The 25,779-nt window shown below is 40.8% G+C and overlaps 2 protein-coding genes across 7 annotated transcripts in view; one reads left to right on the forward strand and one right to left on the reverse strand.

Annotated features, from left to right (window-relative positions):
- Nucleotides 1–2,571, reverse strand: part of SP110 (SP110 nuclear body protein) — a 45,566-nt gene extending 42,995 nt beyond the window's left edge. For all 6 annotated transcript variants that reach the window (XR_004958659.1, XM_036254206.1, XM_036254205.1 and 3 more), the window contains exon 1: nucleotides 2,432–2,571. The gene's annotated coding sequence lies outside the window, so the exon portion shown is untranslated. The remainder of the gene's footprint in view (nucleotides 1–2,431) is intronic.
- Nucleotides 2,572–6,879: 4,308 nt separating this feature from the next.
- LOC118625332 (nuclear autoantigen Sp-100-like) lies at nucleotides 6,880–25,467 on the forward strand. The gene is made up of 6 exons (XM_036254215.1): nucleotides 6,880–7,065; nucleotides 14,802–14,979; nucleotides 15,907–16,075; nucleotides 21,754–21,837; nucleotides 24,463–24,612; nucleotides 25,139–25,467. Exons 1-6 carry the CDS (start codon nucleotides 6,917–6,919, stop codon nucleotides 25,240–25,242), a joined length of 834 nt encoding a protein of 277 aa, XP_036110108.1. The 5' UTR covers nucleotides 6,880–6,916; the 3' UTR covers nucleotides 25,243–25,467.
- Nucleotides 25,468–25,779: the final 312 nt, after the last annotated feature.

A 25,779-nucleotide genomic window follows, 5' to 3' on the forward strand; every position in this document is an offset into this window, starting at 1 on the left:
GAGGCCAAAAGTGATCAGCAAAGTGACTCTGAAATCCCAAAGGGGCTGCCGGTTCAACGTCAGGCAGGTATTAAAAATAGCTAATATTACTCAAGGGTATCAGACTTGGTTCTAAGGGTTTCACATGCAGGGACTTATTTGATCTTCACAAAAACCTTGTAAGATGGTTACTATGATCGCGCCCATTTTTATGGTTGAGGACACTGAGACATAGAGAGGTTTAATAACTCGCCCTAAGTTGTGCAACCCGCAGGGGGTACATACAGGTGAATAAATCCCGACGTGCTGGTTCCTGGCTCAAGTCATCAGCACTATGACCTGTGGCTACATTGAGCTGAGTTAGGATTTCCTGGACTGCAGCTCAGAGCACACACTAGCAATGCTTATGTAAAAGGGATGGCCCCAAACAGGCAGAAACATGGAAACTTGACAATGCTTAGAAACTTTAATAAACAACCTACAATCTTCAACACAGAAATAGGGAAAACATAAATAAAAACACAAAGAATTGAAAAAACGTGATTAGCAAAGGTGACTTGATTTATGTGTCTATTTCAAATCTCAGAACAGACATATGCCTTTTCCCGTGCCTATGCCACATTTATAAAATTCACCGTTCATGGGCCATGACAAAATATTAATAGGTGTAATAGGCAGAAAATGTACAGATGACATTCTTTTTTTTTTTAAGTTTCCAAAACTAGTTCTTTTTAAAATTTTTTTATTTTTTATTTTTAATTAATTTATTTTGTTACAGATGTTTCTCCTTTTTACAGATGACATTCTTGACAAATTGTCAAGAAAAGGGAGGCATTAACAGAATATTCATTCATCTAGTGAGAGTTAAAAACCCAGACAGAGATCCCATTTTTCCAACTTTATTTTCTGTCCAGAGAAAAATGAAACTGTAATTAATGACTATTTCCAGGAATTTAATCCCAGTGGCAGATTGAGCACCCCTGTCTCTCTCTTTTTCCTCACTCCATATCCTTTAAATTAGACCAAAAAAAAAAAAATTATAAAAAAAGAAAAATCCAGAGCAGTACTAGAAAACAAGAAAAAAAATGCCACAGGGGTCTATAATTTTGAAGAAACCTGGAGGACGGAGAACAGGAGGGAGAGAAATCTACCACCCGTGACGTACGCGAGGGAAGGGCATTGCAAAGAACACAGAGCAGACGTCCGAGTGAACACAAGCGAAGAAGAGGAAGGGGCCTTAGGGTTACGTTTAGGAAGACTATTTATCAACAGCACTCAGAACAGAACATCGGTCTAGTCCCTCACTCTTAAGACATTTTTTGGGGGGTTATTTTTCCATTGCAGTTGACATTCAATATTACATTAGTGTCTGGTGTACCGCATAGTGTTAGACATTTATATAACTTATGAAGTGATCCCCCTGATAGATGTTCCTCATTCCGTGTCTGTTATGATTCTCAGGGATGAAGCACAGAGAGGTTAAGCAACCTGTTGAAGGTATTCAGTGGCAAAGGAGAGCTCATCTGAACAAAGCCCAGTTTCTTACTAACACCTGACACCACGTTTCATATATGAGTGCTCACATTTTTATTATGTAGAGAAGTCTTAAAAATGAATAGTCAGTAGGATCAGGAGGAGGGTGTCAATTGGGGAAAAAGGAGAAACATCTCTAACAAAAATAAATTAATTAAATAAAATAAAAATAGCAATGGTCTTGAACCTGAAAAAAAATATATATGAAAAAGCAAAAGACAAACATCCATGTAAGAAAAAAGCAAAAGACATAAAGAGGCCATTAGGTCAAACGTGTAATAAATAGAATAAAAACATGGTCGGAACAGTGCAGATGAAGACAGCTTAATAACATGTTTGCCTATCAAATCAACCACGATAGAAAATAATAAATAATCATGGACTCTCCTGGTTGGAATGCTAACTTAGTAATCATGGTCAAATGTCCTAAAAAATGTGTTTGCTTGAGTCCCAGATTCCACTTCTAGGAATTTATTTCAGGGAAATAATTATGGATATGCTTAAAGAAAAAATATAAAATGTTTACAACACAGAGGAAATTAAATGTACTCTCCTTATTTTCTTTTTTCACCAGCTTCCCACTGCTTTGAGTCGTTCACACAGTGGAGAGTGAATGAGTGGCCATCTGGGGCCGAGTGCCGGATCACAGGAGGGTGGGGAGCAAGTCTTACCCACCCACAACAACAGGCTAGAATTTAGGGAAATAAGAGTCCAGCTGTGTGTGCCCTAACCCTCCGTCGGTGCCCTCTGTTCGGCAGACTCCTGTTAAATCCCACCCACCCTCTCTCCTTGGAAAACACAATTTTACAGAGTGAACCTCGCAGTTTAAACAGTTGCGTTCCACACTGCTGCTGCCAGGGGATGAATCATAAAAGTCCAATCACCAAAAACAAATAAAGCACCCAAATTGAAAACTCACCTGGATGCAGAGTTTTCCACCTGCTCCTTCCCCTTCCCAGGTGCAGGGCCAGCCAGGGGTCGCTCCTGGAAGACGGGAGACCTGCAGGGAGCCGCCGAGGGTGAGGCAGGAAGTCTGCCTGGCACTCGCGGTGGAGAGGGCCTGGCTTCCCAGGAAAGAAAAGTGAAAGTATTTTGAGCAGTTTGTGCCGGAAGCTGAAGGCTGTGCCTGCAGCCTCGCTCCACCCCCTGGAAACTTGTGAGATTGTTAAGGCACCTGGGTTGGTGCTGGTGGGGGCGGGTGCTCCCCATCCGGACCATCCTGGGAGAGGAAGAGGGTGGGGGTCCAGCACCAGGGTCCAGGGGATCTGAGAAGCCACCGTGGGTCTGCTTCCCTACCCACCTCTATTTCCCAGGACTTGTCCTTCTGTACATTTCAGGGGTGATGAAAATGTTCTACCGGATTGTGATAATGGTGACAGTTACACAACTGAGTACTTTGACCAGAAACCATCAAAGTTTAAAAACAACAACAACAAGGAATTAAAGGGGCAGCAAGGCAGCTCAGAAATGTTTATAGTTTGTCAGGATCAAGCGATGACCCAGGAAAATGGAAACAGAGGGAACTTAAATATAAACTGAAATTATGCAGAGGTAGGCAGACCTCCAGGCTGGAAAGTATCTGGGAGCCAGGCAGGCAGCTGGAAGTGGAGAGAGTGTGGAACCACAATGAAAACAGACCCTTCCATCGCCCCTGAAAGTTCCCATGTGCCCTTTGCAGGTATCTCCTCTGCCACCCCAGCTTCAGGCAACCCCTGATCTGCTTTCTATCACTACAGATCCATTTAGCCTATATTCAAGTTCTCCGCCAACGGAAACAGTAGTATGTGATTTCTGATGTGTGGCTTCCTTTGCTCATTATAATGCTTCTGAGATTCATTTCAGTTGTGGCAAATAAGTAATTTATTTCTCTGTAGCAGGTGTGCCGGCCACCTCTTGCTCATTCTGTCTGGTCACTATGATGTCACCAATGTAATCCATCAGTGTAATGGTCTATGGGATGTGCAGGCAACCCAGATATCTTTGAACTAGATTATGACAATGCTATCCCAAGACAAAACTGTAAATGAACACTCTTATTTGTCATGTGAGAATGAAACTGATTCTCCTCTCTAATCAGAATAGAGAGAACACATATGCCAAATCAATGGACACATACCTCGTACCTGAGACCGGTGGGCTGACCCAGGCTGGGGATCTTACTGCCTCGATTGCCTATGTTCTTATCCCTGTTCTCCAGCCTTCTCTTAAATTCTCTGAGCGACTGAATATACTTCCAAGAAACTGATCTTCTGCGGAGTTAGCCAGAGTCCATTTGGTTACTTGTACCCCTGATTAAAAAATTGGCACCAGAGAATGAAATGTAGGCAACAGATCTTCACAGAAATGTGGTTAGTCTGGGACTGTTATGTGACCTAATTGGACATAGAAATAGTGACCATCCCATGACTGTTCCAAGGTGGGAGTTTGCTAGACTTGAGCAAGCGGGGCAGGCGAGCAAATTAACTCGTGGCACTGGATTGTGAGCAGGACCCGATAACCACTCCCAATTCCAAGTGTCAGATATTGGCACATTTAGCACAATGGAGAGAAATCTTTCAGATAGAAAGAAAGCATCAACTTGCCTTCAGAGATTATCACCTAGTAGCCTAAATCTTGATGGGAGCAGAGGAATGAGGCAGGCTGGAATTTCTTACCCCATGGGTCCCATGGAAGGAAAAGAAGACAACTCTACAGTTGTGTTAGAAACCAGGGACCTTCTGATAGTCATGGCCCAGGAATCCTTTATCCCAGAGAGACTGAATCTCCAGTCAATGTAGAGAAAAGTCACAGTGGAGAATAGAACCTAAAATTCCAGCTCATTAGTATTTGGGCTAATGCATGATATTGCAAAGTAGGGCTTTCTTATACATTTGAAAGGAATAATCCTTCAATCCCAGGCTCACCAGCAGTCAGCTGAGGAACACCAAAGACCTTGTGCTTATCAGCAAAAGAAATTGGAACATTGTTGTCACTGCCCAGCTCAGTGGTGGCCTGGATCAGCCTGCTGCCTAGGGTGAAGAGAGAGGAGAGAGAGGGACACCAGAGTGGCTGGTGTAGTCTGTGCCAGGCGTTGTCAGGGCCATCGTGGCCTATAGAGGATGAGAACAGTGGACAGTGGTGCCTACCAGAGGCTCGGCTTACCAGCTCCTCCGCCTGACAAAGTCAGGAGATAGAGAAGGAGACGGTGAGGGAGGGAAGGAAAGAGGAAGGAAGGAAGGAAGAGCAAGAGAGAGAAAGAGAAAGAGACTCATGTGTGTAGCATCTGGCAGGCATACAGACTGCCCACTGTCCTGGAATCTTTTGAGGAGAAAGAAAAAGCAAAAGTTGGCAGAGGAATAGAAATCCCTGCCTTCTATATTTTGCAAAAAATATTTATGCAAAATTCTGAGCCCACCTATGATGAGCCAGATGAAGTGGGATTCGGAGGAACACACTTTGGGAAAAGACTGCTGTGCTTCCTGCCCTTGGGCTCCCTCTGTGACTGAGGCCCTGGGTTCCCACACACCCTCGTTCCCATGCACTTCTGTCTTAGACCCCCCCCTCCCCCCGTCCTGCCTGGATTTTAATCCTCTGGTTTTGTGTCTTTATTTAATTATCGCATTGCTCCCATTTATTTATCTTTCGACTTTATGCTGATACCGTGTGTTTCTATAAACTGCTTCAAATGCTTCACGAAGGAGGGCTGGGAGTAAGCGGAGAGTCGTGCACAGAGATGCCACACACTGGTTAGTTACCACCTCCGTGTCCTTTCGGGCCAAGGCAGTGGCTTAGAACTCTAAGCCTTTCCCCATCTGATGAGAAGCCTGTTGCTCTGCTCAAGATCTCAGTGACTAGCTGCAGCTCAGTGGGGTTTTTTGTTTTTGTTTGTTTTTTATCCTCACCCGAGGACATTTTTCCATTTTTTCGTTCAGGTAGAGTGGGAGGGGGAGAGAGAGGAACAGCGAGCGAGAGAGAGAAACATCGACGTGAAAGGGGCACATCGAGTGGCTGCCACCCACACGACCAACCAGGGCCGGGAACAATCTGCAACCGAGGTACATGCCCTTAGCCGGGTCTCTCTGGACCGCAGGCTGACGCTCTAACCGCTGAGCCAAACCGGCCAGGGCCTCTGTTTTCTTAGTAACTCGGCTTCATTTGCAAAGTGCCCACATCCTCAGAATTCCACACTCTCTGCCCAAACTTGGCACATCCCTCTGGTTGCAAGAGTGGGACAGTTCTCTCTACTCTGGCTGCTTTCCAGAAATGTGAAGAACGTCACTGCACAACGCTGGGCGTTTGGCCGGTCCCCAGCCCCATGTCCAAACATGCCCTGGGCAAGGGAAGGGGCAGATGCGCAGCGCACTGCGCCCCGAAGGACTGTGCGCCTCCCCTCAATTCAACTCTGACCCTTTGAGTTGACTTCCCTCATCTTCCCTTGTGTGAACCCATCTTCCTGGAAGAGGGCCACCCATCTTCCCCCTCCATCTGCCCATGCTCCTCCTCCCGGAACTGAGAGGTTCGAGCGGAGGGACAGACACGTCACACTGAGAAGCCATTTCACTTTTCTTTTACCCTTTGGGTGCCGCACCCGAAGGACTTCACGGGGCAGCTGGGGGCGGGCGGGCAGGCTGAGCAGGTCCGAGCGGGCTGATCCTAGGCCAGCTCCCCGGCCCGCTGGGGCCAGCGCATGGTGGGCAGAGGCAGTGACCTCGGCTGCAGGTCAGTCCTGGTGTCCTCTCCTGTCCTTCTCGGGTAAGGTCGGCATCTGCTCTGGTTATTTCTGTCTGCCCAGCCTCCTTCTACAGGTCTGCAATGGAATGAGATTACAAATGACGGCAGAATGAGCATGTGAGGTGTTTAAAATTAAAGTGGGGATATTTGAGGCCACCTGACTCATATCACCGTATTTCCTCCCCAGGGCCACAGAGCTGGGCGTTGCTGCAGGGCTCAATGGGTTCCTACTTCCCTGAACCCTCTCTGTTCCCCCATGCCTCCCTCCTCTGTCCCCACCCAAAGACAACCCAAAGACAACTCTGTCAGAAGGTTCTTTTTTTCAAAAAACTAGCATCCCAATTGTCAAACTTTTCCCAGTGTCCAGGTGGTGGGAAACTACTTTTATTCGGAGCTAAAAGGTCAGTTCTTTCTGCTGAAGACTTGATAGGAGGAAGTGAAAATAGGCGGGGCCTAGTAGGGATTGAGCAGTGCTGTTTTTCTAATTTGGGGATGTAATACCTATCTGGTTAGAGAAGGATGTAAATTGTCTTTTAAAATGCAAGATTAAAAAAAATAACAATTTGAAAAAAATGTAAGAGAAGTATGTCAATATATTCTTGTTGGTAAAAATTAAAACAATGTATAATTGCATGGAAAGTCCCCTGACCCTGAACTCTGAGCTGGGGCAGCATCGTTACAGCAGTGGCACAATATGGTGGGTTCTCAGCAACCAGCACCGTGTCTCCTGGTGGCAGAAGGTGGGCCTGACCACCACTCCTCTACCTGCTTCTGTGACATGGGAGATGAGAGAGTAGAGCTAGACGTCCAGTCAGCCTTCAGCTTACAAGCAGGAAAAGAAAGGTACTGTGAAGTGAAGGTGGGATAATGCTGACTTCATAAAATGAGTTAGAAGGTGATGCTCTGCCTCCATTTTTCAGAAGGGATTGTAGTTGAAATGGTTTGGTAGAAGTCACTAGTGATACCATCGGGGTTGGTGCTTTCTTTTGGAGAGGGGCTATTAATTATTGATCCAATTCCTTTAACAGAGATAGGTCTATTCAGATTATCTATTTTTCTTTGTTGAGTTTTGGTAGTTTGTATCTTTAAAGGAATTTGTCTATCTCATTTTTTATCAAATTTGTAGGCATAGAGTTGTCCATATTATTTTTTTACTGTTCTTTAACATCTGTGGGATGAACAGTAATGGTTTTTTGTTTGTTTCTGATATTAGTAATTTGTCTTCTCTCTCTCTTTTTTTGTTATCCTGTTCATTTTATTATTATTATTTTTAAATCAGCTTTTGGTTTTATTGATTTTCTGTAATGTTTTTCCGTTTTCTATTTCATTGAGTTCTACTCTAACTCTTTTGATTCCTCTTCTGCTTGCATTAAGCTTTATATTTCTTTTTTCTTTTTTCTCTAGTTTCTTTAGATGGTAGCTTAGATTATTGATGTAGCTCTTGCTTCTTTTCTGATATGTGCATTTTAATGCTATACATTTTCCCCTAAGCACTGCTTTTGCTACATCCCGTAAATTTTGATAAGCTGTGTTTTCATTCTCATTTAGTTCAAAATATGTTTAAGTTTCTCTTGAGACTTCCTTTTTGGTTTTAGAAGTGTGTTGTTTAATCTCCGAGTGTTTGGGGATTTTACAACTATCTTTCTGTTATTTCTACTTTAATTCTATTATCATCTGAGAACATATTTTTATTTTATTTTATGATTTCTCTCCTTTTAAATTTGTTGGGGTCTGTTTGATAGGCCAGAATGTGGTCTATTTTGACAATATTCCATGTGACCTCAAGGATATATGTACTTTGTTATTGTTGAAAGGAGTATATTATAAATGTCAATTAGATAAAATTGATTGATGGTGCTGTTCAGGTCAACTATATTCTTACTGACTTTCTGCCTGCTTGATCTATCAACTACTAAAAGAGCGTATTGAAGTTGTCAAACAATCTCAAAAAGAATATAGAGGCTTTGACTAGAAATACATGATAAAGATTTATTCAAGAGTCTTGGAGTTTGCAAACTGGAAAGACAGGTAAAAACCCAAGTGTTCCAGAGAAGAAAAAAGTTTAAAGTTCTTATAGTAAAAAGTACCTGCTTGAGAATTATCAGTCCTGCATTCTTAGTTTTCAGATTGGTTTAGGACAGTTATCAGTCAGATGTCAGAATGGATGATGGCTGCTAGGATGTCCAGAAGATGGGCACCAGGAGGTCCAGTCATGTCTGGTGGTCTGGATAATGGATGTTGGGTGTATGTATATGTGAACACGTAAGAGGGTAATAAGAGGGTTATGTGAAAGTCTTGATGCATATCTTAGCGTTGACATAAGACTGGAAAGTTCAAAAAAATTTAAGTACCCAGGCTGATAAAACAAATATGGAGTCTTTCTTCCATTTTGTGTATGTCCTATCTTTACTCTCTGCAAATTCTTCAATAGTAGTAGTGTATTTGCCTATTTTTTCCTTTTAATTTATCAACTTTTGTATCATGTACTTTGATACACTTAAATATTTTTAAATTTAAATTGTTTTTTATTTTTCAATTACAGTTGACATACAATATTATATTAGTTTTAGGTATACATCCCAGTGTTTAGACATTACATAACTTACTAAATGATCATCCCAATACATCTTATCTCCATCTGACACCATATAGAGTTATTAGGACATTATTGACTATATTCCCTATGCTGTACTTTACATCCCATGACCATTCTGTAACTACCAATTTGTACTTGTTAATCCTTCCACCTTTTTCACCCATTCCTCCAGCCTCCCTCCCATCTGGCAGCTGTCAGAATATTCTCTGTATCTATGAGTCTGTTTCTATTCTATTTGTGAATTTATTTTGTGTTTTAGATTCAATTGTCAATAGATATGTATCTTTTGCCATTTTATTGTTTATAATTTTAATCATTTATTTCTTTTTCTTAAAAAAGACCCTTTAACCTTTCATATAATACTGGTTTGGTGGTGATGAATTCTTTTAGCTTGTTCTTGTCTGGGAAGCTCTTTATCTGTCCTTTGATTCTAAATGATAGCTGTGAAATCAGCTGACAGTCTCATGGGAGCTCCCTCGTAGGTAACTAACTGGTTTCTCTTACTGCTTTTAAGATTCTCTCTATGTTTAACCTTTTGTGTTTTAATTATGATGTGTCTCAGTGTGGGCCTCTTTGGGCTCGTCTTGTATGGAACTCCATGAGCTTTCTGGACTTTTATATCCAGGATAGGAAATTCTTTCATTATTATTTTTTCAAATAGTTTTTAATGTCTTGCTCTCTCTTCTCCTTCTGGCACTCCCATGATGCAAATGTTGGTATACTTTAAGTTATCCCAGAGGCTCCTTACACTATTCTAATTTTTTATAATTCTTTTTTCTTTTTGCTATACTGATTAGGTGTTTTTTGCTTCCTTATATTTTAAATGGATATTTTGATTCTTGGCTTCATCTACTCTACTGTTGATTCCCTGTAAATTATTCTTCAGTTCTGTTAGCATAGCCTTCGTTTCTGATTGATTGTTTTTATAGTTTCTGTGTCCTTTTTTAATGCTGTTGAAAGTCTAAGTTCATTTACTCTTCCCCTAAGTTCATGGAGCATCCTTTTAACCAGTGTTTTGAACTCTATCTAGTAGGTTGCTTGTCTCTATTTATTTTAGTACTTTTTCTGGAGTTTTGTTCTGTTATTTTATTTTGGAAATGTTTCTTTGTCTCATTTTGGCAGCCTCCCTGTGTGTGTTTCTATGTATTAGGTCAAGCTGGTAGAATGACTTTTTAGTAGGTGTCCTATAGGGACCAGTGACACAGCCTACTGGTTCACCTGAGCTGGGCACTCCTGATGTGCCCCCCAATGTGGGCTATGTACATATTCCTGCTGTAGTTGAAACTTGATTGCTGTTGGCACATCAATGAGAGAGATTTACCCCCAGGTCAATTGGTTTCAAAGACTGGCTGCAGCCATTGTGGAGAATCAACTGTACAGGGGCCACCCCACCAGAGAGGACTTACTTCAGTGGGGCTCTGGTGCCTACTGAGTCCACTCCTTGAGTATGTCACTTGTGGGTGGTGCTTTGACGTGGTCTGAAGCTGTCCACCGGGTGCACTGGCTCTGGGGCCTCCCAGGAAGTGCAGACCAAGATCAGCTGCTGCCTGTGTTCTGCCTGGGGCCATCTGGCATAGCTACAAAGTGATCTGTTACTTGTGTTTGGAAGGGAGAGTATTCTATAATCTTATGATTAAATCTTTTTTTTTTTTTTTTTTTATCCTCACCCGAGGACATTTTTCCATTTTTTGTTCAGGTAGAGTGGGAGGGAGAGAGAGGAACAGAGAGAGAGAGAGAGAGGAACAGAGAGAGAGAAACATCGACGTGAAAGGGACACATCGAGTGGCTGCCACCTGCACGACCAACCAGGGCCGGGGACAAACTGCAACCGAGGTATATGCCCTTAGCGGAAACCGAACCCGGGTCTCTCCGGACCGCAGGCCGACGCTCTAACCGCTGAGCCAAACCGGCCAGGGCCTTATGATTAAATCTTAATCTTTTAGTGGAACTGTGTCCCTGGACTGTACCTTTTAGAATGGTTTTATAGCTGTATCCCTTCCATGCCACATTTGGATGAGGCTGAAAGGCTAGAAAGGACTTGATTTTGGTAACTCCCCTTTCCCTAGGTCAGATAAGTCTCCGGGTAAAGTGTTTTCCTTGGAGAGTAGGCCCTTGTTATGGAGAATACTTTGATTGTTTCAAAAGGTTTTGTTTCCCCATACTCCTGCTGGAAGTACAAGGGGTTTTTCTTGGCTTTTCACCATGAATACCTGGTGAGGTTTCTGGAGGAAAAACCAACAAACGGTTCTCATTGTTATGCAAGTCAACAGCCTCCAGCAGTTCATCAAACTTACCATTTAAGTGTTTCTACTGGTTTATGGATCTAGTGACTTCTGCTTCAGGTGGCTGATTTTATCTGTGATTCTCCAAATTTACTTATCCATACAACTTTTAGGGTGGCAGTGTTCCCTGTGACCTCAATTTTCTGCTAGATATGACAAGTCACTGATTTTTAGTTTGTTCAGTTTTACTTTCTGTAAGGACGAAAGTGTCATCACTTCCAAGATATTTGCATGTCAGTGCTGAAACCAAAGTCTAGTCAACTTTTAAAATCTCCCTAAGTTTAGATTTTTTTCTTTAAAAACTTTTCTTTTTGTTTTAAAATTTGATCTTGTAACATGATCTTAAAGCCAGAACATGTAACTATTTTTTTTTCCTCATTATTTATTTAGATCATTTTAAGGTCAAATACTTGATATGTTCTTGTGTGTTTAAGACCAAGAGTTATTAGTAAATGTATTTTGCTAATTTGTGAAATTTATATCGTGTGTGTGTGTGTGTGTGTTTAAATAATACTTTAGGAATTAAGGATACGATGTAAAGTGGCTTTTAATCACCATGAAAATGTATCTATTCATAGTCTTGAGTTTTACTTTGAAAATACAAATATCATGACTTTTGTTTTCTATCGCGCATTTGTCTAATAAAACCTGCCCATCTTTTAAATTTAGCACTTTTAATGTCACTTTGTTTTTGTTGCATCTTTTGTAGTTAGATTCTATTTTGACCATTAATACTTTAAGATGATAGTTTAATCTGTTTTATTTATTTATTTTTTTTTATCCTCACCCGAGGGCATTTTTCCATTTTTTGCTCAGATAGAGTGGGAGGGAGAGAGAGAGAGAAACATCGACGTGAAGGGACACATCGAGTGGCTGCCACCCGCACGACCAACCAGGGCCGGGGACAAACTGCAACCGAGGTACGTGCCCTTAGCAGGAACCGAACCCGGGTCTCTCTGTACCGCAGGCTGACGCTCCAACCGCTGAGCCAAACCGGCCAGGGCTGTTTTATTTATTTTATAAATAGGTTTTCATTGATTCTTTTAGAGAGAAAGGGAGGGAGAGATAGAAACATCAATGTAAGAGAAACATTGATCAGCTGCTTCCTGCATGCCCCCAACTGGGGATTGAGCCCCAAACCCAGGCATGTGCCCTGACCGGGAATCAAACCCAGACTTCTCAGTCCATAAGGTGATAATTCATCCACTGAGCCACACCAATCAGGCTAGTTCAATCTGTTTTAAATGACATATATCTCCTTGCTTATACATTTTTTGCACTTTTTATATCTTATGCCTCTTTGTTTTCTCTGATTAAAAATAAAAGAGTAGTCCAGCCAGTGTGGTTCACTGGTTGAGCATCAACCCATGCACCAAGAAGTTGCCAGTTCAATTCCCCGTAAGGGCACATGCCCAGGTTGTGGGCCAAATCCCCAGTGGGGGGGCATGCAGGAGGCAGCCAATTGATGTTTTCTCTCATTGATGTTTCTCTCTCTCTCTCTCCCTCTCACTTCCCCTCTCTCTAAAATCAATAAAGGAAAAACAAATTTTTAAAACATAACAGTATATTTTCTAATTTCTTTACTTTTTTTTTTTGGTAAGAATTATAGTCTCATTTTGGCTCTATTTGTTACCCTTAGGTTTTCTAATTAACTTTCTGATGTATATTCTCTAAATGATAGCATCAAATGTGAAACCATGTTATTTGAGTTTACTATCTTTGAAATCACTAATTTAACTGAGTTTTTTAATTGCCCCTCATTCAATTAAAAATGTTAATATAATCTGATGTTTTACATTTAAATTATTATAATTTTCCTATTATATCTCTCTTTCTAAAACAATTTTCTCAAATTCTTTGCCTTCAGGACCCCTGTGTATACTTCCATATCACTGAGAGCCCCAAAGAGCTCAGTTTTGTTCATGTGGGTTGTATCTATTGATATTTACCACATAGGAATTAAAACTTTGAATACTTAAACATATTTATTTATTAATTAGAAAAATAATAATGAACTCATTACCTGCTAGCATAAATAACATATTTTATGACAAATAATTATGTGTTTCAAACTAAAATAAATTTTACTGAGAAGATAGTAATACTTGACACTTTGCAAATCCCCTTAGTAGTTGGTTCAGTGGAAGACGGGTAGATTTTGCCATCTGATTCTGAATTCAATCTATTGTGATACCATAGGCTATGTATCCTCTGGAAAATTTCACTATACATTTGTCAGAGGATGAGAGACAAGAAGGGTAAATACAGTATATCTTTGTATTATGATGAAAACAGTTTTCACTTTGGTGACACCTGAACAGGTCTTGCACAATCGCGGGGGACTGTCAACGTAAGAATATCCAAGCCTATACAGCACCAATTAGAGTTCATTTAAGCAAACTGAGGACTTGCCCAGAAGCAAGCTCTTAATGAATTGAGAAACTGCTCCAAAGAATGGCAATTTTGCAGTCTTTTTTTTTTTTTTCTTGGTACATTTGAAATTAAAAGTGGAAGGAAGATTACATGATTTCCATTGGTGGTAGATCAAGAAGACAGAGAAAGAAAAGTGGGAAATCCCTATGATTGGATAACAAGTAAAATAGAGAGACATGCTTCTTTTACTTTGGTGGCTATAAGATCGTTAACATTTAATATTTACAGTGAATAAAGATGGTACATAGGCAACAAGGTCATTTGCTCTTATGAGGGTGGTCATGCCTCCGAGGCGTCTGAGAAGAGGATTGCTCTGGCATTTCGAATGTGTGTTAACCTAGATGCAGAGAAACAATGGACATGGCTTGCTTAAGGCAAAGATAAGCTTTTTAGCAAAGAAGTTATATATCTTGGGTGTGACTACCCACCATAACTTGCCCAGTTAGGAATTTATGGTCTGATCACCCTGTGAGGTTGCTGTCCATAGAACCCTATTCTTTATCCACAGTTTTTTAATTTTTGTAATCTTTTTTGTTTTACATCTGTATTAGTAACACTTTTCCAAATAAACAGAACATAAGGGAGGGAGGGAGGAAGGGAGAAAGAGAGAGAGATTTTTGATATATGTTACAAGGAATTGGCTCACACGCAATGGAGGTTGGCAAATCCAAAATCTGCAGTGTGGGTCAATAGGCTGGAGACCTAAACAGCTCACAGTGCATTTCCAGTCTGAAAGCAGTTTGCTGGAGGATTTCTTCTTACTCGGGGATGCTGGGTTTTGTTTTGTTTTGTTTTTTTTTCCATGCTTTCAACTGATTGGGTGAGGCCCACCCACATTATGGAGGGCAAACTGCTTACTCAAAGTTTAACGATTTAAATTTCAATCTTGTCCAAAACACCATCCTAGTTGACACATAAAATTAACCATCACAATATCATATTCATTCTTGTAAAAATGTTAACATTTAAAAATTCTTCATCTTCCCTACAAGGTTCAGGTGAAAGTCTTTTTACAGTAGTTCTGATTAGCACAGGGTGAACTCTTTCACTTCTATGTACAAGTCTTTCCTAAACTCAGTGTTTTCTTCTATTGCACCCTTGATTATTCTCTAAATAAATAAGTTCCATTTATTCTGATATCTCCCCAGGAACACTGTTTTACATGTGTTGGCTCTTCATTGACTGTCTTTCATGTCTCAAATCTTCCAGCCACCATAAGCCTCTTAGAAACCCAATGTTTATTTTCACATTGTGTCTTTGTTTCTTAGGATGTACACTGGGGACCAGAGCCCAGAGGATGAGAGTCCAGAGGAACAGGATTTATTTGAGTTCATCTTCAGGTTCTTCAAAAAAAATAAGGTGGAGATTGCAAGTGCAATAACAAAGCCATTTCCTTTTCTTATGGGCCTCCGAGACCACGGCTTCATCCCCGAGCAGATGTATTTAGTAAGTGAGGAGACTTCTCTTCTGATAAACACCCTCTCGCTGTATTATTGCAAACTTCAGGATGCAGTGGACAGGCTAAGAGACCTCCTGTGGGCTCTTCACCGTCCTATACTTTAGGAGGTGGCAGGAGAAGCAGCATCCCAGAAAGCATTCCTTCTTCTGTAGTAAGTGTTGCTGGAGGGACATGGAATGGAAATGTGGCAGGATTGAAAATGGGAATGCTCCTTAGGTACAGAACATTTTAGGTATATTTATACAATAGAACACTGATAACTATAACGTAAATAAATGACTTCGGTAACATTTCATTACAAAGCCCTCTTATTTGACACACTTGAACCTGAGATAATTGAAACTCACAAAGAAGTCGTGTCTCATTAGGATAAATTGGAAAGTAGATGCTTGCTGCTCTCTATCCAAATCGTTTCTTGTTCTTTAGACGTCTCTGGAGCCTTATAATTGCAGCTAAAGCTTAATGGTGGGTCTTCCTAAGGATACTGAAGACAAGCTTTCTCTCTATTTGTGAATTTTCTTTGCCCTTTGGCCAGGTCCAGAGCAGGGAGACTGGTTGTCTGGTTTCCTGGAGACTTCAGGCCATTGGAGGACAGTGGGGTGTTGTCTAGTCACCAAAATGTCACTCATACCAGTCAGGGACTCCTGAAGCGTCCTGGCCAGACGCTTAGAGCCCCCACGCAATATTCAACTTGGACCCACTTTTATTCTTCAAAATAGTTCTCTAAGTGTACGTCAATGTCAGAGTTAGGTTCATAAAATAAGACTATTTTTCTGGTGGTGAATATTTAAGGAGTCATCTAAATATATGTACTATTTTAACACTTTACAAGAGAACAAATAGTCTATTTACAACCTGAATATTCTGTAACTCATCAATGCATATCTATACAATTTCTATTCATTGTTTTTCAGAATTATCAAGAAGCTTGTATAAATCTGGTACCCATGGACACAGTGGCGTATAATGTTCTCAGTGAACTGGAGAAAGTGTTTGACAGGACAGTTCTGGAGGCATTATTCAGCACGTCCAACCTGAGGGCCTATCCCGATTTACATGAGATTGGTAGAAACTTCCAAACTAGTAATTATAACTTTCGTTGTTTTTTTCTTTATTAATTAATTTTTGTTACAGATGTTTCTCCTTTTCACCCCCACTGATCCCCCCCTCCCCCTCCCTCCCTGCCCTTTCCCCAGTTTGTTGTCCATGTCCACTGTTCATGCATACATGCATATAAGTTCTGTGGTTTATCTCTTCCCCACCACCCCCCTATTTAGGGGATTGTCAGTCTGTACCCCACTTCCGCATCTCTGGGACTACCCCCTTCCTCAGACTGTTATGTTCATTATATTCCACAAATAAGTGAGATCATATGAAACTTGTCTTTCTCTGTTTGGCTTGTTTCACTTAGGATGATGCTTTCCAGGTCCCTCCATGTAGTCTCAAATGATAAGAGGTCTTTCTTTCTTACAGCTGCGTTGTACTCCATTGTGTATATGTACCACAGCTTTTTTATCCATTCGTCTACTGATGGAAACTTGGGCTGTTTCCAGATCTTAGCTATTGTAAATAGTGCTGCTACAAACATGGTGGTACATGTATTCTTTCTGGTTGGTGTTTCAGGCTTCTTAGGATATATTCCTAGAAGTGAGATCACTGGGTCAAATGGAAGTTCCATTTTTAATTTTTTGAGGTAACACCATATTGTTTTCCATAGTGGCTGCACCAGTCTGCATTCCCACCAGCAGTACACTAGAGTCCCCTTTTCTCCACACCCTCGCCAACACTTGTTGTTTGATGATTTATTGATGGTGGCCATTCTGACAGGTGTGAGGTGATACCTCATTGTTGTTTTAATTTGCATCTCTCTGATGATTAGTGATGATGAGCATTTCTTCATATGTTTCTTAGCCATTTGTATGTCCTGTTTAGAGAGGTGTCTGTTCAGTTCCTCTGCCCATTTTTTAATTGGATTCTTTGTCTTCCTTTTGTGGAGTTGTATGAGCACTCTATATGTATTGGAAATTAACCTATTATCTGATATATCATTGGCAATTATGCTCTCCCATACAGTGGGTAGCCTTTCCATTTTAATGATTGTATCTTTCGCTGTGCAGAAGCTTTTGAGTTTGATGTAGTCCCATGTGTTCATTTTCTCCTTTGTTTCTATTGCCTTAGGTTATGTCAGTAAAAATTCTGCTGCGTATGATGTCTGAAATTTTGTTGCCTACAGTCTCTTCTAGGATTTTGATGGATTCATGAGTTACATTTAAGTCCTTTATCCATTTTGAGTTTATTCTCGTGTAGGGTGTAAGTTGATGGTCTAGTTTCATTTTTTTGCAAGTAGCTGTCCAATTTTCCCAGCACCATTTATTAAAAAGGCTGTCCTTACTCCACTGTATGCTCTTGCCACCTTTGTCAAATATTAATTGAGCATATTGCCTTGGGTCCATCTCTGGGTTCTCTGTTCTGTTCCACTGGTCTATATGCCTGTTCTTGTGACAGTACCAGGCTGTTTTGATTACAGTGGCTTTGTAGTATAACCTGAAATCTGGTATTGTGATCCCTCCAACTTTGTTCTTCCTTTTCAATATTGCTGTGGCTATTCGAGGCCTTTTTTGGTTCCATATGAATTTTTGAAGTATTTGTTCTAGTTCTGTGAAGTATGCCGTTGGTATTTTGATGGGGATTGCGTTGAATCTATAGATTGCTTTGGGTAATATGGACATTTTAATGATGTTAATTCTCCCAATCCATGAACAAGGTATGTGCTCCCACTTTTTTATATCTTCTTCTATTTCTTTTTTCAATGACCTGTAGTTTTCTGCAAATAGGTCATTTATTTCTTTGGTTAAGTTTATTCCTAGGTATCTTAATTTTTTTTGCCACAATGGTAAATGGGATTTTTTGCTTAGTTTCTCTTTCTGTGAGTTCATTATTGGTGTATAAGAACGCCATCAATTTCTTGACGTTAATTTTGTATCCTGCTACTTTGCCAAATTCATTTATTAAATCTAGTAAACTTTTGATGGAGTCTTTGGGGTCTTCTATGTACAGTATCATGTCATCTGCAAATAATGACAATTTCACTTCCTCCTTTCCGATTTGGATCCCTTTTATTTTTTCTTCCTGTCTGATTGCTGTGGCTAAGACTTCTAGAACTATGTTAAATAGGAGTGGCGAAAGTGGGCATCCTTGCCTTGTTCCTGTTCTTAAGGGAAATGCTTTTAGTTTTTGCCCATTGAGTATGATGTTGGCTGTAGGTCTTTCATATATGGCCTTTATTATGTCTAGATATGATCCCTCTATTCCCACACTGCTGAGCGTTTTTATGAGAAATGGATGCTGGATTTTGTCGAAGGCTTTTTCAGCATCTATTGATATTATCATGTGGTTTTTATTCTTCATTTTATTTACGTGGTGTATCATGTTTATGGATTTGCGAATATTGTACCAGCCTTGCATCCTTGGGATAAATCCCACTTGGTCATGGTGGATAATTTTTTTGGTGTATTTCTGGATCCGATTTGCTAGTATTTTGTTTAGGATTTTGGCGTCTATGTTCATCAGGGATATTGGCCTGTAGTTTTCTTTCTTTGTTGTGTCTTTTTCTGGTTTTGGAATTAGAATTATGCTGACCTCATAGAATGTGTTTGGAAGTCTTCCTTCTTCTTGAATTTCTTGAAATAGTTTGAGGAGAATGGGTATTAGTTCTTCTTTGAATGTTCGGTAAAACTCCCCCGTGAAGCCATCTGGGCCTGGGCTTTTGTTTGCTGGGAGAGTCTTGATTACATCTTCAATTTCTTCTGTTGTTATTGGTCTGTTCAAGTTTTCTATCTCTTCCTGATCTAGTTTTGGGAGACTATGTGTTTCAAACTAGTAATTATAACTTTCAATGACATTTGGGGATTCAAGTCCAATTTATTCACTGATGCAGTCTTTCGTTTACTCTTCATTAATATTTGACAATTGCCCTGTCTGGGTAACTAGGGGGGTTAGACATTGTCTCAATACACCAAGGTTGCAGGTTCAATTCTTGACCAGGGCACATACAAAAATCAACCAATGAATACAGTAAGTGGAACAACAAATTGAAGTCTCTCTCCCCACCCCACCCCCCACCAAATATATATTTGACAATTATTTTGAGTGACTACTACATGATAGGCATGAGCTAATACAGTGTTGAAGAAAACACACATGACCTGTGTCCTCATGGAGCTGCCACATAATGTGTGTGACAGAGGTTAACCAAGCAATCCCACAAATGATTCCTCAGCCAGGATCTGAATTTGGTGCTCAGAACCATGGTATTTGAGTCCCTATATTTTTTGGTTGGAGGGAAGACATGAATTATGTTCATTTGTAAGAAAGAAGAGAGCCCTCTCTGATATTTACAGAAATGTTCAAAAACGAAAAGATTTCCTTTGCATTAGGAAATTTGTCATTAAGTTCAGTCCTGTGCTAACTTAGTTCTCCAAACAAAGAATGGAGAAATGACAAGAGACCATCAGCACATACCCTTACACTAGGGAGGGGCTGTATGTGAAAGCTACAAAATGCGAAAGAAATTGACTTAAAATGTACTGTGGCTAAAGAAACAGAGTGTGGGAGAGAGTGCTAGGAAGCTAATTCTGAAGAGGGAAGTTGGAAGGAATTTTTGAGGGCCTACCACTCTGAGCCAAGGAATTTGAAGTTTATTATTTGGGAAATAAAGAAGCAATAAAGATTTTTATTTTATTTTTTTAAGTATGTTTTTATTGAGTTTTAAAGAGAGAGAGAGAGTAAGGGGGAAAGAGAGAGAGAGAGAGAGTAAGGGGGAAAGAGAGAGAGAGAGACATTGATTGACTGCCTCCTGCACGCCCCCTACTGGGGATCAAGCTCACAACCCAGGGCATGTGCCCTGACCAGGAACCAAACCGGGACCTCCCAGTCCATGGGACGACGCTCAATAAAGATTTTTAAAAAGGGGAAAAGCAAAAGAAGTCTGTACAGAGAATGGATGTGTTGATTTGTGAAAGCCATAACTTGATTACAAAAAAGAGCCATCTCATTTCCACACTATGATGTATTTAAGTTAGAAAAAGGAATAAAGAAATCAAATACTGTGTCACAAATTTCAAGGATGTCCCTGGGCCATGGGTACGAATGGAATGGCAGTTTCCTTTACTACTTACGTCTTAGGGACTCTAATTCTCTCCAAGGACTGTGGGGAAACTCCTACCTCGGCCCCAGCACTCACATCACACATGTAAGTTTCTGGGCTCACCAGCAGGGATGATCTACCCTTTAGCTCACTGCTACCACCAGGGAGGGGGTGTGGCTGCACTGCTCACTGCCTGGCCCAGAGCAGCTGCCCTCCTCCCGCAGAGAAGGTTGCTTCTGGTACCTCCCAGAGCCTGCTATTATGGGAGCTGTGGGTCGGGAGCCCAAAGCCCGAGCCTTTAGAAGGGTGGCATGCAGGTGTGGAAAAGACCCCCTCATTTTTTAAATGCCTGTGCTTGGGGTCTCCCCTAAGGTTCTCTAGACCACTAACCCATAAGACATTTATGTGCCCTCTCCTCCTCCACACTTTTCCGGGACATGAAGTCAACCTGTCCTCAGTGTAGCAAATGCATCTGTTGTTCCGACAGGTCCCTTCCACCTTCAGCCCTCACAGTGAGATGTGCACCAAGCTACCTGTCCCTCTAGGCTGGCATCTTTCTGTATTTCTTGGGAGTCTTGCTTTTTCAAAGTTTTCTGAGTCACCTTAACATGCAGCTCTGAAGTGCAGCGCCCTGGGCTGGTTTCTTGAACTTCTTGTTACCACTTCCTGGGTCACTGGTACAGCTGTGGTATATTCATTTCCTGTTCCTGCCTCTCAGAAAATATTCATTCCTGCCCTGGCTGGGTAGCTCAGTTGGTTGTCCCATATACCAAAAAGGTTGTGGGTTTGATTCCTGGTCAGGGCACATGCCTAGGTTGTGGATTTGATCCCCCGTTAGGGCAAGTATGAGAGAAAACCCATCGATGTTTCTCTCTCACACTGATGTTTCTCTCTCTCTCTGAAAATCAATATCCTCTTTCTCAAAAACATATCCTCAGGTGAGGATTAAAAAAATAAAATATAATATTCATTCCTGTCTGTGCCTTAGAGAAAGTCTTTCCTTTGTTTTCTGGACCCCGCCCAAACATTCCAGGGAGTTCTAGTTACTTGTTAGCTTTATGTCTGTCCCTGACCCAAGATCCCAAGATCCCCTTCCTTCCTTCCTTCCTTCCTTCCTTCCTTCCTTCCTTCCTTCCTTCCTTCCTTCCTTCCTTCCTTCCTTCCTTCCCTCCTTCCTTCCTAAATTCTCCATCCTTAAAGATGTTGGGACTTTTTTTTTTTTTTTTTTAATGGAGGTCTATTTTTCTATAAACATTACCTCTCTCCTGAAAAAAATCTTCACGCTTCTTCTCTATTCTTGTTGCATGTAGAATTTACAATACACATTCCATACATATTGTTTATTTTAAACAGGCTTTCTGATCATTTTGAAGGGGTTTGACCTGATTTATAACTTGTCCACTGTCCATCATTGTTAAACCTTGAGAGGCACATCTCTGTGTGCAACAGCTATAGGCGTCCAGGAGCAACATCAAGTCACAGGTCATGTGAGACGCCAGGGCTGGGAGGTTCCCTCTAATCACTGGCATCTAGAATGCAGCTGTATGTACAGTTGTGAGCTGTGTAGCCTGATCACTGTCGAGACCTTGAATTGCCCTTTCCTTCCTCTCCGCAGTGCTTTGTGACAAATTCTGTAACCATGCTATTGATGGTGAAGAGACAAAGGAGATGCTCAATTGCCAACAAAGCTGTGAACAAGGTAATTATGACTTTATTAGAAATGTTTTTTTGTTTTTTTTTCTCATCTACTAAGAAGAAAGGAGATCACAGATAAGGGGACTGGGCTCCTGAGTGGAGAGTGTACACTTAGTAAGAATGCAGAAGAACATAGGGGTACATATATTCTTTCTGGCTGGTGTTTCAGGCTTCTTAGGGTATATTCCTAGAAGTGGGATCACTGGGTCAAATGGCAGTTCCATTTTTACTTTTTTGAGGAAACACCATATTGTTTTCCATAGTGGCTGCACCAGTCTGCATTCCCACCCACTATTTATAGCTGCTAAGATCTGGAAACAAACCAAGTGTCCATCAATAGATGAGTGGATAGAAAAGCTGTGATACATATACACAATGGAGTACTATGCAGCTGTAAGAAAGAAAGATCTCTTATCCTTTGAGACAACATGGAGGGACTTGGAGAGTATTATGTTAAGCAAAATAAGCCAGTCAGAGAAAGACAAGTATCACATGATCTCATTGATTTGTGGAATATAATGAACAAAATAAGCTGATAAGCAAAATAGACCCAGAGACATAGAAGTAGAGTTCAGACTGACAAACCTCAGAAAAGGGAGTGGGGGAGAGGGAAGAGATAAACCAAAGAACTTGTGTGCATATAAGCATAACCAATGAGTGGGGGGGGGGTGGGGATCGGGAGGAGAGTGTCAACGGGGGAAAAAGGTGAAACATCTGTAATGAAAATAAATAAGAGATGCCGAAGAAGATGGGAGCCAGAGCAGTGGTGTGTTGTATGGGTTCCCAATTAATCAACCAGATGGGGAATCTAAGAATATCTTCAAACAGATGTAACAACTAAGAAGTTGAAACATACACCTGAGAGAGAAAACCTTACCGCGACCAAAAGATAGAATTAAGGGAAAAACTGACGACAGTGTTTGAGAGTTAGGAATTCTGTGAATCTGGGAAGGAGTAAAGGTTTGCTCCTTTGTCACATGTCCAGAGAGGAAGCCTTTGGTATGTCAAAAGAGGGAACTTATTACTCATAATATCGGGAAAGAGAAGAAAAGAGTGAATAATAATTGTGTGCAGAAGAGAATATAGGAGGAGTGGTTCTGTGTAGAGAAGAGAGGAAAAAGAAAAGCAGTAAAAAGGGCAGACGAGAATAAAGGGCAGTGATAACTTGAACAATGACGACAGCAGTAACACCTACGTATTATGGACCACTAGGCGTAAGGTCAGCACTCCACGTCAATTAACTCCTTTAATACTCACATATGAACTATGTACAATTGTAACCAATAACCACCAATTCTAACTTTTCAATCACCCTTTCCTTTATGTTATTACCAATAATTAATCATTATGTTGTAAGACATTAATACTGAAAATTGTGATCTCTCGCAAAGATACCAGCACCCAGATATCCCTTTAGCATCTCACTTCATCCTCGTAACAATTCTGTCAGAGCGAGTTTGTTATTCCCATTTTTCAGGAGAAGAAACTGAGGTGTGAGGGAGGATAGTTAGTGATGTGCGGAGGTCACACAACTAGGAATTGGCCTATCAAGGACTTAACCCTTCTTCTCCCCAGAGCAAGGCTCTGAGACCCCATTGACAGGCTCAAATCTCAGCTCTACCATTTGCTTACTTGGGCAAGTTATTTAATTTTTGTGTTCAGATAGCCTCATCTGTAGATCTGTATCTATATCTAAAGTAATATTGTTGTGATAATTAAATAACTTCATTTGTGCCAAGCCCTTAGTAACTTGTGGCACAAAGTAATCGCTATATGTTTACTGCTGTTATTATAATGTATATTTGACCACAACAACTAGATGTTTAGTCAATGCTCTACAATTGGAGATGGTTTTTCTCAGACACCCACTGAAAAAAAAATTATTTTTCAGACTAGAGTAGCAGTGAGTGAAACAGCCTTTAAGCCCAAGAAAAGGTCATTCTTAGGCCAAATAGCCTATAATAAATTTATTTATTTGTTAAATGTTGATATTTTCCCCTTGATAATAGTCAATGTAAGAGAAGCCATAAGAATATAATCAGCTTTGTAAAATGCCATGAATATGTATCCTTTAATTTGGATAGACACCTCAGGTATTATACTTTTGTTGTTGTTGTTAATCCTCACCTGAGGATATTTTTTCATTGATTTCTGGATAGAGTGGAGGGAGGGAGGGAGGGAGAGAGAGACAAACATTGATGTGAGAGAGACACATCGATTGGTTGCCTCCCACACGACCCCCACCTGGGCTGGGGATCAAACCTGCAACCCAGGTATGTGCCGTTGACCAGGAATCTAACTGATGACCCCTTGGTCCTCAGGCCAGTGCTCCAACCACTGAGCCAAACTGGCCAGGGCAGGTATTATACATTTTAACTGTATTAAAATTTGGATCTATTTTAATAATTATACTTATTCTTCTGAATAGTCAAATTGCTAAAAGTATCAAGTATATATAAAAAAGTGCAAAATATATAAAGAATATGCTTGGAGATTTGTCTACTACTAGGGTAGGGGAAATGAGAGTGTGGTGGTGGAGGGATTAGTGGTAGATACTAGTAAAGAGTAAAAGAGGTTTATCAAGAAGGAAAGAGAAAATAAATTCTTCAACCTTCTTCGTGTGATCCAGTTGACACCCTCCCTGAAGTTAGAATCCCAGAGTATCTCAGGGATGGACAGCAGATGAGTACAAGAGAAGAAGATTCATCTCATGACCCAAATAGTTCAATACAGACCCAGGAATTGACAAATAAATCTGCCCAAGAACATCAACAAGCAGGTAAGTTTGACTTAGTCCAGCATTCACCTGAATGACTCTGAGTGACTCTTGCACAGATGGGGAGGGGTTAAGTGCTGTGTTGTGAGGTCATAATTCAGAAGGGAGGTTCCAAGGAGCCTGAAATAGGGCAGAAGCATAGACCAGAGTCTAAGGTAAGGAGACGTATATTTACTGGGTCCCTGGTTTAAGGCAAAGGAGAGAGGGAAAAAAACCCACAAAGAGACAGAGAGGGTAGGATTCTCAAATAGCATAAGGATAAATGGAAGGGAAAAGTTAGAGACAAAGGAGAAAGAGTTGGAAGCCTCCTTGGGGAAGACAGAGGTAAAAACACAACGTGACAGGAGTGAAATGTTCCAAATCTTGACTGTGATGTTGGTTACAGAACTGTTTTTTCATGAAGTAATATGTATCTCAGTGAAAAAGGGAACAAGGCTCTGTTGGGCTTGCGGAAGAATTTGGTGCTTGAGCGCAGAGAGGTCTTTTCTTTGGTCACTGCTTTATTTCATTTTCTTGTCACCCTCTTCAGTGTGCTGTGAAGGGTCACCTGTCCAAATGAATAATGTAAGAGGGTTAGAAGATAGACCCAGAATACTGCCACATGATGGACAAGGTAACTGTCATTTAACTTAGCTGACAACATCAGCTGTGAAGTTTCACGTGGAACTCTCCTTAATGATCAAAGTGGTTCTTACAAAATTCAGTATTAAATCTTGGTTTACTTGACCTCGTGGAAGCAAAGATGACATTGTATCTCCTTATCTTAGGCCTGTGCTGGTCCCACTTTCCCTACATGTCCTTTCCTGCCCACAGATGGGAGAGCGACCATGAGAACAGGAATCTGAGCTCCTGCATAGACAGAGTATCTATTGATGAAAAACACAAAAGCAGAAATTGGAAAAGGTAGACAGTAGGTGATATATGACAAATTACATGAATGGATCCAGTTTTTTAAAGGGAACATAACAATCCTATATCCCAGGTTGGGATGGGGATCATTTTCAGTTAGTTTCCCAGGACAATTTAGAGTACATTTGAAATAATGTGACATGTCAGTTTCACATGGGAAACCCTCATTACATACACAGCTGGCCAGTTGGAGGTCCCTGGTCCTGTAGTCAAAGTTCAAGAGGGAACTTTTTGAAATGATGAGAAAGGGGAACCTGGGGG

The sequence above is a fragment of the Molossus molossus genome, unplaced genomic scaffold, assembly GCF_014108415.1.
Source record: "Molossus molossus isolate mMolMol1 unplaced genomic scaffold, mMolMol1.p scaffold_m16_p_11, whole genome shotgun sequence".
In the NCBI taxonomy this organism is placed as follows: Eukaryota; Metazoa; Chordata; class Mammalia; order Chiroptera; family Molossidae; genus Molossus; species Molossus molossus.

Excerpts from the sequence above, each read along its gene's own strand:
- LOC118625332 (XM_036254215.1), top strand. The coding sequence starts at position 6,917 with ATGGTGGGTTCTCAGCAACCAGCACCGTGTCTCCTGGTGGCAGAAGGT. Across the intron at positions 14,980-15,906 it reads TCCCCGAGCAGATGTATTTA|AATTATCAAGAAGCTTGTAT; the intron begins GTAAGTGAGGAG and ends ATTGTTTTTCAG. Across the intron at positions 24,613-25,138 it reads CCAAGAACATCAACAAGCAG|TGTGCTGTGAAGGGTCACCT; the intron begins GTAAGTTTGACT and ends CACCCTCTTCAG.